The sequence below is a fragment of the Chrysochloris asiatica genome, unplaced genomic scaffold (assembly GCF_000296735.1).
Source record: "Chrysochloris asiatica unplaced genomic scaffold, ChrAsi1.0 scaffold00224, whole genome shotgun sequence".
NCBI classification, from domain to species: Eukaryota; Metazoa; Chordata; class Mammalia; order Afrosoricida; family Chrysochloridae; genus Chrysochloris; species Chrysochloris asiatica.
This window is the reverse complement of record NW_006408742.1, coordinates 3,020,466-3,035,963: the sequence shown is the minus strand read 5'-3', so window position 1 is coordinate 3,035,963 and position 15,498 is coordinate 3,020,466. Positions and strand designations below refer to the sequence as shown.

General features: G+C 40.0%; 1 protein-coding gene across 1 annotated transcript in view; it reads right to left on the bottom strand.

Annotated features, from left to right (window-relative positions):
- ATP13A5 (ATPase type 13A5) overlaps positions 1–1,195 on the bottom strand; it is a 211,018-nt gene extending 209,823 nt beyond the window's left edge. The window contains exon 1 of the mRNA XM_006873142.1: positions 1,133–1,195. Within this exon, the coding sequence (XP_006873204.1) occupies positions 1,133–1,195 (63 nt within the window). The remainder of the gene's footprint in view (positions 1–1,132) is intronic.
- Positions 1,196–15,498: the final 14,303 nt, after the last annotated feature.

Sequence of the window (15,498 nt, the reverse complement as noted above, 5' to 3'; positions counted from 1 at the left end):
GCAAGTATAGAAGAAGTCATTCCTTTTCCTTATGGTAACAAGCAAGGGGAGAAGAGCGTGTGCGTTGGTATTTCCCATAGATCTCATAGGAAACCTGACAGGCAGGGCAGAAAGCTGATATCCTTCTGATACATGATAGCCTTCTGATACATGAAACCATGTTCTGTGTGTTTCCTTCAACCCTCCTGCTTGCTATTTCCTTCTTCCTGCTATCCCCTCTTTACCATATCTTTCTATGCTTTCTTAAGTCATTCTCTAACTAGAGATACTGCTGTAATGTCAAGAGCGTATGCGTGAGGAGAACATGGGCAGGGTCCCAGCCTTCTCCCTTTGCAGCTTGGATAACCTTGGGAAAGTTATTTAACCTCCTTGCTCTCTGATTTCTCTTCTATGAATAGGATTAATTCTTTCATCACCTAATTGTAAGGATTAAATAAAATAATAAATATAAACTCCTGGCACCAAATACAGACTGCAGGATTTTCAAGTTTTAGATGATTCCACCCCGCCCCCACCCTCGTCCCCCAGATTTAAGTACCTGCTTGATGAGAGAAGCAGTGGGGCACACAATTGAAGATCTAAGTATAGTATAGTATATTGTTTATATACTAAAATCTCAGACCACACTCTATTCCTTTTTTGGAATTTGATTCTTAAAACCTCTCTATGTCCTTAGTAAAAAAGCATGATTTTAGCTAGACACATTCTGATTCTAGATGATACAAACATACCAAAAGCATAAGAATAATCAAAGAAAAAGTTTCTGATTTCAAAAAGCTTGTTCAATTACATGGTAAACCCGATAACAGGAAAAGTGTCTTCTCTCTAGGAGGACCATGTGGAAACAGTGACCTTCTTATAATCCATCTCCATCTAACCAAAAGATTATTGTGTAAAATGTCTGAAGGAGGCTACAAGGCTCTGCAAGAACTTTACCATCCAAGATCCACTGGGTACTCAATTTAAAATGTGCCTTGGAGTCTTCCAAGGAGCCTTGTCAGACTTAATATTTTCCAGACCCTAAAAGTCAATACATTGGTGTTACAATGTACCTTACAAGTTAGCTGAAACTGTAGCCCCTGCCCATAGCCTGGGAACTTTGAGAAGACTATAATAAAAAGGATAGACTTACCAGTTCATTCTCCTCTCCTGAGTTAAGCAAAGCCCGATGACCTTTCTTATAATCCTCCTCCATCCAGTCCAAAGATGCTGGCATGTTAGGGTCTCTCCTTGGCTAGCTCTTTGGGAAAGTGTCAAAGTCACCTGGGCTTACATAAACTCAGAACAGTCTCTGTTTGTCATTGCTATTCACAGGTGCTTTAGAAATCTCTTAGCTCACGCCTTGCTTATTAGACTAACAAAGGAGAGAGAGGAAAAGCTCTTCTATGCCAAAGGACCTAAGCTTGTTGACCTAACTACTTGTGGGTTGCATTGTTTTTGTTTGGTTTGCTGTTTGCTTATTTGTTTTGTGTATTTACTTCCTGAGCTTATTTGCTGAGCTAGATGTGAATGCTTGCAGAATTATGAACAATGCTAGACCAAAAAAAAGGTGTTGAACTAGAAAGATCAACAATTTCCACAAAGGTATCAGCCAATGTGTAAGAATGGCTACTTTGCTTTAAAACAAAACAAAAAAAGTCAAAAGGATTAACTAGTGAGAGGTTGATAAAACCTCTCATGGACTTTGGAAAAGTAATGAGAATATCAGGGGTAGGTATAAGGATCAGAAGAAAGAGAAGTTGGTTCATGACTATGAACGTATTTTAGAATCAGAGTTTTTATCCCTATCGTACTGATTAATATCAGGGTGACCTTGGAAAAATGACCTAAAGTCATAAATGATGGTGTTGATGTGAGGATTAGGTGGTATTTGTAAAAGGCCAATGATAGACCCCATCATATTAGCTATAATCATAATTGGAGTCATGGTGTGGTGCTGTAGGTTAATGCACTAGACTATAAAGTTGTTTGAACCACTAGGTTGGCAGTTCAAGCTCACCAGCTGCTCCTTGGAAACCCTATACAGGGTTGTTATAGGTCAGAGCCTACTCAACAGCACTTAACAACAACAATAGCATAATCATAATACTAATCAAAAAGAAGCTTTTATAAGGTGAACTATAATAATTACTCCCTCCCCTTTCCCTGTATAGTTTATAAAGAATTTTCAGATAATTAAACTATATGGAAGGAAGAGATGCTAGAAAGACTGAGTACTGGGAATAGAACAAACATTTCCACAACTTCATATATTCATCCCTGAATTTGATATTTTCATAAAGAAAATAATTAAGCTGTGATCATTCAGGGTTGGGTAAATTTGTCTATGATGAAAATGTCATCATCATTTTATTGCATTCAATCAACTGAGCAAAATCCTTGCCACTTTCGATGTTGTTGTTTTTGTTAGGTGCCCTCAAGTTGATTCCAACTCATAGTAAACCTAATGTACAACAGAACGAAGCACTGCCAGTTTCTGCACCAACCTCACCATTGTTACATTTGAACCCACTGCTACTGCCACTGTGTTAGTTCATCTTATTGGGGGTCTTGCTCTTTTTCTCTGACCCTCCATGATGTCCTTTTCCAGGGACTGGTCCCTCCTGATAATATGTCCAAAGTATGAGAGAGACAAAGTTTCACCATCCTGGTTTCTAAGGAGCATTCTGACTGCACTTCTTCTAAGGCGATTCATTTGTTCTTCTGGAAGTCCGTAGTACTTTCAATATTCTTCTCCAGCACCACAATGCAAATACAAAAGTACTATGGATTTCCAAATTCTTCTACAGTCTTCCTTACTCACATACACAGGAGGCAATTGAAATCATCACCATGGCTTAGGTCAGGCACAACTTAGACCTCAAACCTCAAACCTCAAACCTCAAACACAGCTTAGACCTCTTTGCTCTTGAACATTTTAGAGGTCTTTTATAGCAGATTTGCCTAATGCAATATGCCGTTTGATTTATTGACTGCTGCTTCCATGAGTATTGACTATGGATGTAAGCAAAACTAATTATTTGACAACTTCTATTTTTTTCCCCCCATTTATTGGTCCAGTGGTGAGGACTTTGGCTTTCTTCACATTGAGGTGTAATCCATACTGATCAATTCATATTGATCTTCATCTACGAGTATTTTAAGCCCTCTTGGCTTTTAGCAAGCAAGGTTGCATCATGTGCATATCTCAAATCGTTAATGAGTCTTCCTCAAATCCTGATGCCCTGTTCTTCTTAATATAATCCAATTTCCTAGATCACTTGCTCAGCATACAGATTGGACAAGCACAGTGAAAGGATAAAACCCTTTCCTGATTTTAAATCAATCAATTCCCCTTTGTTCTATTCTATGGAGTAAATTTACTAATAATGAAGACTATTAGAGAAGATGGTACTTGACTCTTTTCAGTGCTTGAGATGACGATCAGTTTCTCTGACACCAGAGACAACCTTGACATTCAAGAGAGGTCTCAGTGGGCTCTATCTCTAGAGGGAGTATCTGATGAGAACAAACAATAACAAATATGTCTGCCTGTGATGTAAGTATCCTAGGAGTCCTTAAAACCAAACCAAACCCACTGCCTTCAAGTCAGTTCTGAACTTAGTGATGGTATATACAATTTCTTAGACTATAAATCTTTATAGGAAGCATCTTTCTCATCTTTCTTCTGCTGAGCTGTTGGTGGGTTTGAACCACCAACCTTACAGTCACCCAACACTTAACTCACAGTGGTACCAGTGGTCATAGTGAAAAATGATACGTTTTAACAAATATTATTTTTATGATGTACCAATATAAGGTATTGGTGGTGGTGTGCTGTGGACTCAGTTCCGACTCATAGTGACCCTGTATAGGGTTGCCGAGGTTGTAAATCTTTACGGGAGCAGAAAGCCTCATCTTTCTCCCGCGGAACAGCTGGTAGTTTCAAACTGCTGACCTTGAGGATAACAGCCCGACTCATAACCACTACGCAGTGTAAGGTAGAGTTCAGATTTGCTCGGAGTCCTGGATTTTAGTAAAACCTAATTAAATACATGAACTTCTGGTATGGTGCGATAGGATTAGCACTGAACTTGGAACTACAAGGTCAGCAGTTCAAAGATACCAGCTGCTCCTTAAAAACCCTATACAGGGTCGCTATGGGTTTGAACCGACTAGACAGCATTTAACAATGAAAACTAAATATATGAATGCTGTGATGCTGTAGGATAAGCACTGTACTGCTAATTACAGGGGCGATGGCTCAAACTCACCAGTCACTCCTTGGAAAACCTATATAGGTCACTAGGAGTCAGAACCAACTTGATTACACTGAACAACCACAACATTATCGTCATTAGCTACTTACCCATCAGCAATTTATTCCTGTCTGTTGGGAAAAGTGCAGCACCATTGTATGGGCATCATGACTTCCAGTAAAACACCACAGATGAATCATGGTTTGTATAGGAGTGGGTGTGTGACCCATTTCTAAACAATGAAATATAAGGGGAAGCTACCTGGGGACTAGGTCTTCTGGGAAAGATGATCATATTCATGAAAGAGGGAGAAACTTTTCCCTACCCTTTCCTTCCTTCCTTTGAAAGTGATATGTGAGGATGGGAGACTTGGAGGACTGCAGAGGAGGATCATCACCATGCCAGTCAGAGTAAAGACAGGAGATGAGAACCTAGATTCTTATGATGCCATGAGCCACTGAGCCAAGCCTGGGACTGTTTTGTTGTTGTTGCTGTATGGCTTCAAGTGGATTCTGATTCATGGCCACCCTATAGGGCAGAGCAGAACTGCCCTATAGGATTTCCTGAAATCTTAACAAGAGCAGATCGCCAGGTCTTTTCTCCTACAGTGTTGCCGGTGGGTTAATAGCCCAGCACTTAAATTTGATGCCACCTGGGTTCCTGGGGACTGCATAACTTATTAAATAATTAAATGTGCCATCATCTTACACAAAACAACATGTGTGTTACATGGGTTATTTGGCCTTATATTCTCTCCCACCACAAGGTATTTTTGTAAGCACAAGATGCTACTTTTCATTTTTTACATATTGCTGTAAAAAAAAGAAAGAAAAGAAATATAAAAGCATAGTTGTTTACAAAAATACCTACTGGGAGAACGGCATTGTTGGCACAAAATGTATAATGCATATATTTTTCACGTAAACATATGGTACTTAATCAAGACATTGTTTGCATTTTTTGTTGCTATTTAAAGTAAAAAGTATTCTAACTATTGCAATTTATAAGACTCATCACAGCTCCATTAGACTTCCCCAACAATTACGTCCTGAATGGGGCTGTGGTGCAGACATTGTGCTGGGTCCTGTGGGTACAAAGGAGACTAGGAGAGTCACTGCCCTGAAGAAGTTGAAGGCTGCTGGGGAAGAGCAGGTAAGTACACAGCCTCTTAAATGAGACGGACAGTGAACAGCCTCCTAGGAAGACGAGAAGAGTTTAGCCAGGTGAAAGGAGTGGGGAAAGGTGGCAGATGAGAGGCACATTCTAGGACAGGAAGGAAATGCGTACAGAGGGAGGGCCAAGAGAGGTCTATTTGGGGAAATAATTGGAGCAAACTTGAATTTGAGAGTAAAGAGCTGCAAGCAGATGTCAACCAGGCTATGTAGAACTGTCAAGCTATTGATTTATTGACTGCTGCTTCCATGAGTATTGACTATGGATGTAAGCAAAACTAAGTATTTGACAACTTCTATTTTTTTTTCCCCATTTATTGGTCCAGTGGTGAGGACTTTGGCTTTCTTCACATTGAGGTGTAATCCATACTGATCAATTCATATTGATCTTCATCTATGAGTATTTTAAGCCCTCTTGGCTTTTAGCAAGCAAGGTTGCATCATGTGCATATCCAGGCTGTTTGGTTCATTTCTGGTGGCTATATTTCTGTGTTCTATGTGTCCTGGTGTGGCATTGTGAGCTAATGCGCCAGACTGCAAAGCCGTTTAAACTGCAAGTTTCAGCAGTTCAAGCTCAACAGCTGTTCCTCGGAAACCCTATACAAGGTCACTATGGATCGGAACCAACTCGATGGTACTTAACAACAACAACAATGAGGCTAGATAAAGTAGTTGTTCTTGTTGCTAACTGCAGTCAAGACGGTACCAGTACTGATTCACAGCGTCCCTGTGTAGTATTTCAAAGGAGTGGCTGGTGTTTGAATTTCCAACATTGTAGTCAAGTGCTTATCCAAAAACACCACAACAGGACTCCTAATAAAGTAGTTATTGTTGTTAAGTGCCATTGAGTTGGTTCCAATTCACAACTCTATGTACGGTTTGAACTACAGAGCCACCTACCTTGTGGTCTGCTGTCCAATGCTTATCCTACAGCATAACATCAGGAGCCCCTTTGAAAGTAGAGGGTTGTCAAAAAAGTAGAAGACCATCAATGAGATGGATGGACACTGTGGCCGCAACAATGGGCTCAACATAACATCAATTTGTGAGGGTGGTTAGGGCCAGGAGGTGTTTCATTCTGTTGTGCATAGGTTCTATAGGACTTGGAACCAATGACACCTAAAAACAACATGTGGCAGGTAAATTTTCTTTCCACTAGCCAAGGCCCAGGCCTCACTCCTCCCATTAATGAACAGCACCATTTTGTCCTATATAAGAACAAAACAATCCAGTTCGACATAAAGCCTTATAATAATCACTGCTCTCAAGTGGTTTCTAGGTAATTAGCCATGTTTATGTTTACTGACAAAGGGCCTTCATCTTATAGAGAATTGATTCATCAGGTCAAACTTTGACCCGATGATCTTGAGGTTCTATAAGTACTGATCATTTACAGAGGGCACACTCTGTAGAAAAAAAATGAATTACAGTTTCTTTAAGCTCTGTGTCCTGGAGGATATGCACCAGATATTAAAGCTTTAAGAATCTAATTTCAGAGACACAATAACCAAGGGAAAGCCAGTCACCCCTCACTAGCTTAGCCAGTCCTTTGAAGGCCCATGAGTGGGTGAGACACCGATTGTGTTCTTGTGTGTGTAGGAGGGAAGGAGGCATGTTGTGGGGGAAGCAGCCTCAACACTGAGTGAGGGGCGGCTTTCTCCAGGCTGGTCTAGAGCATTTGTAACCATTGATCGCAGGAGGTTGTCATTTCAGTTGGACTCTCCAAATGTTTCCATGTGGAGTCACTGCTTGTGACTGGGAGCAGGACAAAATGCATCCAGATGAACCTCAGGCTGATCTTCTGCCGTTGAGAAGGCAGGGGTCAGCATTTATGGCATAAACATGTGGCTCCAGAGACAGGAAGGGAGGGAGAAGCTGGATGAGGAGGTACAAAAGGAAAAGGGAATAAAGCCTTCATCTCTCAGGAGGAACTAAAGAATTGATGGTTCTTTAGTTATGTCTCCTTAGAAGTTACGTCTTCACTCTCTGAAGGATCTCCTGTGCAGGATGAAGCCAAAGGCAGTAAGTGACAGGGAGAACATCTCATCTCCCTCCTGTCCCCAATCCACCATACACTTTCCAGAAAAAAATAACTTAATTAATAAACACAGAAAGAGAAAGAGGTTTGCTCAAGGTTACACTGCAAAATCATGGCAGAGAAAGTGCTCAAGGTTAGGCCTGCTGTCTTCTAATACAAGTTGTTTCTTTTCACCAGGAAACAAATGGCCTCCTCTCCTGCCATGTTTTCTATAGAACTCTTCTCTCACCACTGAAAGGCAAAGGCTTGGGGGTGATATGGATCAGGTAGAGAGTGTGTCTCAGCTCTAATACCCCTCATGCCTTTTAGAGAATGACTCACTCTCTTACTTCTCTACAATTTAAAAGAAAACCAGTCTGGCTTTGGGGTTCTTATCTGGATTTTAAAACTCACTTGGTGCTTATGCATGGCAGTCCCAAAGGAGCATTCAATTCACAGACATTGTTGAATAGTTACAATGCTTGTTTGAGATAGGCTGACTGGGAAAATAACGAACAGTAACACTTTTCAGTGGCTTAACATAGCAGAAGATTGTTCTAAGTGTGTGGAGGGGCCTTGGTGGAGGGGTAGAGACGGCTCTGTCAAGCAGTAATTTAGACATGCAGTTTCCTTCTACCTTGTGGCTCCACCATCTTCAGCATGTGACTTACAATGCTGCTGTGATTCTATGGAAGGGGTAAAGTATGTTATTGTTGGTGTGTGCCCTCGGGTTGGTTCCCACTCATAGTGACCCTGTATAGTGTTTCCGAGAGCTACTGATGAATTAGAACTGCCAGCTTTGTGGTCAGCAGTCCAATGTTTTTCCTATAGCACCATACCAGGGACAGGAAATGAAGATCTTTTATGGGCTAGTCCTGGAAAAGCTACTCGACATGAGCTAGAATATTTGTTGGAACTCATTCATATGACCACGTTTAACTGCAAATTTGAGTAGGAAATGTGGTTTACCTGTGTGACCAGGGAGATGAAGAACTGAGTTTGGTGGCCACTTATTAGCAGTTTCTTTTCCTCAAAAGACTCAGTCTGATGAAACAGGCAAAACTATGCAAAGTAACTGTTATGTAAGGTTGATGTGCTCTGTTATTGAAGGATGTTGTTGTTGTTGTTAAGTGCCGTGGAGTCGGTTCTGACTCATAGTGACCCTGCACAGGGTTTCCGAGGCTGTAAATCTTTACGGGAGCAGAACGCCTCATCTTTCTCCCGTGGAACCGCTGGTAGTTTCGAACTGCTGACCTTGCGGTTCACAGCCCAATTCGTAACCACTACGCTACCAGAGCTCCTTTATTGAAGGCTAGTGTGCCTGTGATCTTAGTAAGGGATGTTGTCAAGAGCACAGCTTCACTATAGCAGAAAAGGAGTCCCTGCATAATACAAATAGTTAATGTGCTCAGCTGCGTTCAGCTTGGAAAGTTGGAGATTCACGTCCACCCAGAAGGAAGACATGGCAACTTACTTACAAAAAAATAAGCTGTTGAAAACCCTAGAAATTAAAATTCTTTTCTAAAACACTTGGAGTCTCCATAGTTCAACTTAACTCAATGTCAACTGATTTGTTTTGTTTGTTTGAAATAGGGAAATAAATAGAACAGGACAGAGGGGACAGCCAGAGATAGTAGTTTGGGAATTTAGAAAAGGGAGCGAGAATCAAAATCTAACAGTTCAAAGGACTTACAAGGAAATCTAGGTTAGTGACTATTCATTTTTTAGGGGGGTAGCACAGAACTTTGAGAATGTGATGTAATTTATGGAATTTCTTCTCCCTAGAATAATGCACATAGTGTATAGAATGTTACATAAAGAATTTAAGACTAAGAGCCTCATATATGGTTCACTCCTTTCATTTAATAGTTCTGCAGTGATTGGTTTATTTTACAGGTCTGCAATGATTGGCTCATTTTATGGGTCTGCAATGATTGGTTCATTTTCAGGTCTGTAATGATTGGTTCAATTTACAGGTCTGCAATGATTTGTTCATTTTTCAGGTCTGCAATTATTGGGTCATTTTATAGGTCTGCAATGATTGATTCATTTTATAGTTCTGCAGTGATTGATTCATTTTACAGGTCTTCAATGATTGGTTCATTTTATACATCTGTAATGAGGACTTACTTTCTAGCAGATCCTGTTAAGGTGCTGGAAGGACAGCAGTGATCTAAACAGACAAAAATTGCTGCCCATTTGGCTCATGGAGCAACAACTCCAGAAGAGAAGACAAAACACATAAAGAAACTATGTGAACAAGTAAAATTCATAATTTATCAGATTTTCTATGTAGAGAAATAATGCTTCATAGGTGAAGTAGGCAAAAATACAGGGAGAAAGGAAGGAAAGTTGTATTTTCAATAAGACAGCCATAGAAGGCTCTACTGACAAGGTAACATTTGAGCAAGACGTAAAAAGGTGAGGACAGGAAGCTACCTAAGCAAAAAGGGAACATCAAGTAGAGGGACCATCAAATTTAACAGTCCTGATGTGGGGCCAGGAAGGAAGCTAGTGTAAGGCAGCATGATCTAGTGGCAAAGCCATAAGATTTGGGTTCAGAGAGGCCAAAGTGGGATCTTAATGTATTTGGCACTCAGAGAGGACCATCTTTAACATATCCATCATCTATAAGGAGTCCTGGTATGGCACTGTAGGATAAGCACATAAAGTCGGTTTGGAACACAAGATTGGCAGTTCAACTCACCAGCCACTCCTCAGAAACTCTATGCAGGATCTCTAAGAGTCAGAAATGACTCGACAGCACTTAACAACAACAACAACAACATTCTTTATAAACAAATGGCTTACAGTAATAATTATGAAGTACAAGAAATGGCAACGATTCCCAGAAACGAAACAGACAGTTAAATTTTCTTTTATTGGCTTTTGTATATCCTTATATAACTATGCCAGTAAAAAGAATTGTTAAAATAAAAAATAAAATCAATATTACTGTAGATAGAAAGTAGTGGATTAATACTTTTTAATTATATTAATGTATTTTTCACAAGGAGTCCCGGTATGGCACTGTAGGATAAGTGCTGGACAGCTAACTGCAAGGCCAGCAATGCAAACCTATCTGCTGTTCCTTGAAAACCCTGTGCAAGATCACTAGGACTTGGAACTGACTAGACGGCACCTAACAACAACAATAACATTTTTCATAAAAAGGAGAACAATTCATACATTGTCAATAATAGCAACATTGAAGTAGCTGATAAATGAATTTTAATAAAGGTAAAACACCTACAAAAGGTACAACAAGTTAGGTAACAATTCAATCCTTTCAGTGCTATAATGTTATATTTTCTTTGTATGTTATTTAGTTTTAACACAGACAATGAAAACTTGACAAGAAATAATAATTTTAATTTAAAGCTTTTATTCAAATTCAATAATATATTGAAATTCTATATAACTGAATTTGAATAATAGAATGAGCTAAAATGTGTACTTGTACAAAAATATCACAACTTGCAATGAATATTCTTGTTGTTGTTTTTGTTTTCTATTTGAAGAGCCTTGCGGGACAAAAGATTAGATAATTAAATTTAAGCCAGGTGATAGAAGTCTTAATAGTCTAGCTAAGGGATTTGATTTTGCATGATTTGCAAGCAGCATCCTTAGTAGATGTAATGGTGATTCATTAACCTCTTCAGCTCTATCCAATTCAACTGGGCACACACTTGTGAAAATAGCCATGTACAAAGCACTCTTCTAGGTCCAAAGATGAGCCTTCTGAGATGAATGAGGCACAGGTCTTGCTGTTAAACTCAATCTCCTGGAGCCATGGCTCCTGATTCAAAGTCTAGCACACTTCAACTTGCCTCCATCTCTTCTTGTGACCCATATCAAACAATGGTTTTGTCAAGCTCATCTCTCATTGGCAGTTGAGGATTTGGCTTGCCACTGGCATACATAAATCTTTCAATGAGTACAGAATTTGTTGGTAGAAGTTTGGGTTTTTTTTTTTGTGTGTGTGTGTGTGTTTAACTTTTTATTGTGAATTGAGTTAAAATTTACAGACAAGATCATCAGGTTTACATTCAATGAATCCTACACTTTGTTTCATCTCAAAGATTGCAGTCCCTCCCTGCAACAACAGTTATCCCGCTTCTTGCCTGTGGTTCCCATTTCCATTCCACCCTCCTTCCCATCCCTTCTCAACTTTGTCTTTAGATAAATGCTGCCCTATTGATCTTTAATGATTCACCATGCTGTGGTGAGCATACTTCAATAGTGTTGTCATCCCCTATATTCCAATCTATTGCTTGGCTGAAAATTGGGCCACAAGGGTAAGTTCCATTCTAGACCTGAAAGGTGGTCGAGTGGAGTGACGTAGTCTCAGGTTCCCCCGTCGCTTTCTATTACCAGACTTTTCAGTATTTGAAAGTAATGGATTGTTGGATTATCTGCCACTTCTGGCAGAAAACAAGGAAACCTAGGGACTTTTATTCAGAGACATTAGAAGCTAAATATTTATTTTGGATTTTAATGTTTTGTTTTGGGTTTTTAAAACTATTGTCTTATCAGTTGTTGTTGTCATTGGGTGCCATCAAGTTGGTTCTGACTTAGAGTGATCCCTACATACAACAGAATGAAACACTTACATACACCAGAGCCAAAAAACTGTCTGGTCCCTCACCATCTTCACAACCATTCCTATGTTTCATTTCATTGTGGCAACCACTGTTGCAATCCATCTTGTTGAAGGTCTTCCTATTTTTTACTGACCTTCTGCTTTATCAAGCATGATATCCTTCTCCATATCCATAAATTCAGGTTCCTCCAGTATTGGTCACTTCTTATAATGTATTCAAAGTACAAGAGACAAAAGTCCTACCACCCTTACGTCTAAGGAGCATTCTAGCTGTACTGCTTCCAGATAGATTTGTTCATTCTTCTGGTTGTTGTTGTTGTTAAGTGACATCAAGACGGTTCTGACCCATAGAGACCCTGTATAGGGTTTCTGGGGAGCAGCTCATAAACTTGAACCATCAACCTTGCAGCTCAAACCAATCTTGCAGTCCAGTGCATTAACCCACAGTGACACACCAGGACTCTATTCTTCTGGCATATTTAATATTCTTTGTCAACACCATAATTCAAAGGCATTAATTTTTCTTCACTCTTCCTTACTCATTGCTTAGTTTCCCCGTGCATATAAGGTGACAAAATATCATTGCTTGGGCTAGGTGTACCTTAGTCATCAAAGTGACATCTTTGTTTTTAACCCTTACAGAGATCCTTCACAGCAGATTTACCCAATGAAATATATTTGAATTCTTGATTGTTGCTTCCATGGAATTTGATTACGGATACAAATAAAATGAAATCCTTGACAACTTCAATATTTTTTTCTGTGTTTATCGTGATGTTGTTCATTCGTTCAGTTGTGAGGATTTTTGTCCTTTATACTGAAAGCTATCGTCTTTGATCTTCATAAGTAACTACTTTTAAAGTCCTCTTTGCTTTCAGCAAGCAAGATTGTGTCATCTGCTTATTGCAGATGAGTCTTTCTCCAATCTTAATGTCACATACTTCTTCATACAGTTTAGCTTTTTTATTATTTGTGCATCATACAGATTGAATAAGTATGAAAGGATATAACTGTGGTGCACACCTTTCCTGATTTTAAATCACTCAGTATTTCCTTGTTCTGTTTGAACAATGGCATCTTGGTCTATGTACAGGTTCTGCATGAGCACAGCTAAGTGTTCTGGAATTTCCATTCTTTGAAAGATTATCAATGGTTTGTTAAGATCCACACAGTTGAATGCCTTTACATACTCAACAAAGAACAGGTAAATATCCTTCTGGCATACTCTGCTTTCGGCCAAGATCTACCTGATATCAGTAACAGTATATCTCATTCCACTTGCTCTTCTGAATCTGGCTTGAATTTCTGGTGGTTCCCTTTCAATATATCGCTGCAACCATTTTTGAATTATCTTCAGTAAAAGTTTACTTCTGTGTGATATGAATGATATTGTTCAATAATTTGTTAATTCTGTTGGATCACCTTGCTTTGGAAAGGGCACAAATATGAATCTCTTCCAGTCAATTGGCCAGGTGGCTGTTTTCCAAATTTCTTGACATAGGATAAGTGGTGGCACCTCCAACGTTGTATCCATTTGCTGAAATGTTTCGATTGGTATCTCATTGATTCTTTTTTGCCAATGCCTTCAGTGTAGCTTGTACTTTTCCCTTCAGCAACATTGGTTCATGATCACATGCTACCTCTGGAAATGGTTGAACATTGACCAATTATTTTTGGTACAGTGATTCTGCATATTCCTCTCATCTTCTTTAGATACTTCTTATACCATTTAATCTTTTGCCATATTGTTGTTGTTGTTAAGTGTTGTCCAGTCAGTTTCAATTTGTAACCACCTTATATAGAGTTTCCTAGGAGTAGCTGGGGAGTGTGGACTGCCAATCTTTCAGTTTGCAGCCTAGTGTTTATTCTACCTTGCCACACCAGGACTCCCTTTTTTTGGCCCATCTGTTGTTGTTGTTATGTGCCATGGAGTTGGTTCCAATGCATAGTGACCCTGCACAAGGTTTCTGAGGCTGTAAATCTTTACTGGAGCAGAAAGCCTCATCTTTCTCCCAGGAAACAGCTGGTAGTTTCGAACTGCTGACCCTGAGTTTAGCAGCCCAATAGACTTTCAATATTATAACTCAAGGCCTGAATTGGTTCTTCAGTCCTTTCAGATTGAGAAATGCCAAATGTGTTCTATCCTTGTTGGGAGCTGCTGAGTTGGAGATCACTCCCCACCTCGGGTCCAGCAAAAGTTGGCCTGAGGGTGTCTGTCTGGGCAAAAGTCCACAGCACAAGAAGGAAGTAACCTTTAGCTCAGTGTGTTGTAGAGCTAGTCAGTAGGAAAGCATGCAAACATTTCTGCTTGCCTATGTTTACCCCAGACTTGTTTTTCTAACAATTGTTTGTCCTCAGACAATTGCTCTGTGTGCCTGGAACCAGGACTGCCCTGGAGAAACTCTCCCTTTCCTGCTTTTGAGCACTATATAATAAACCAGCTACCTGGAGTCGGGGCCACTTGATTCTCTATCAGAAGTCAACAGCCCACCTGGCCCAACTTTATTCTTAATATTGCCTCTGTTGTTTTCTTTTGATCTCCCATTGCCACTACTTGAAAGCTTCACAGCTGCTCAGGCTGCAGCATATCCTCTTGGTTTTCTAACTCCAGATCTTTTAACATTTCATTATAATGCTTTGCTTCGTTTTCTGGAACCTTCGCTTCAAATCTTCAACTCAGCTCTTTATTACTTCTTTGTAGACATTCTGCTTTCTCGCTGTGTGAGCATGGAAGCCCGCCACACACTACCTCCTGCTCATCTCCTGGTTCCATTTCCTCCACTGTCACCATTTCTCTGTCACTGTCCCTCACTATCTCTCATGCCACAGCTCTCACGTGTCCTAAACCGAGAAGGTTCCACACAGGGATCTTGGATCCAAATGAGATACTCCATTCTTTCATAATGGTAGTGAGATCCCTTTCCAACCTCTAGGATGGCTTACTTTATGTCTAGCAGTATGAAAAAAGCCACCAACTTTATTTGTATGGTCACAAGGGTGCCATATACTTTATTTACATAATAAGCAAGCTATCCAATCCCCTGAGTGGCCCACAGCACCTCACATTTGCATAGTCCTACTTAGGCTTCTTGATGTGGCACTGGGGACTAATGCACCAGACTGCAAAGCCATTTTAACTGCAAGATCGCCGGTTCAAACTCATCAGCTGCTCCTCGGAAGCCCTATACAGGGTCACTATGGGTCAGAATTGACTCAATGGCACTTAACAACAACAACAAAATTTAGTCATCTAATGTGTGTTAGATGCTGGGCCACAAGGCTGTTTAACTGCAAGTTGCGGAAAGCCTCATCTCTCTCACGTGGAGGACCTGGAGGATTTGAGCTGCTGACCACGAGGTTCACAACCAGGTTTTTTTTTTTTGTTTGTTTGTTTGTTTTAACCACTATACTACCAGGCCTTCCTTGAAGATGGTGGATCAGGTAAATGTGTAGTGAGTAGCTCGGTCA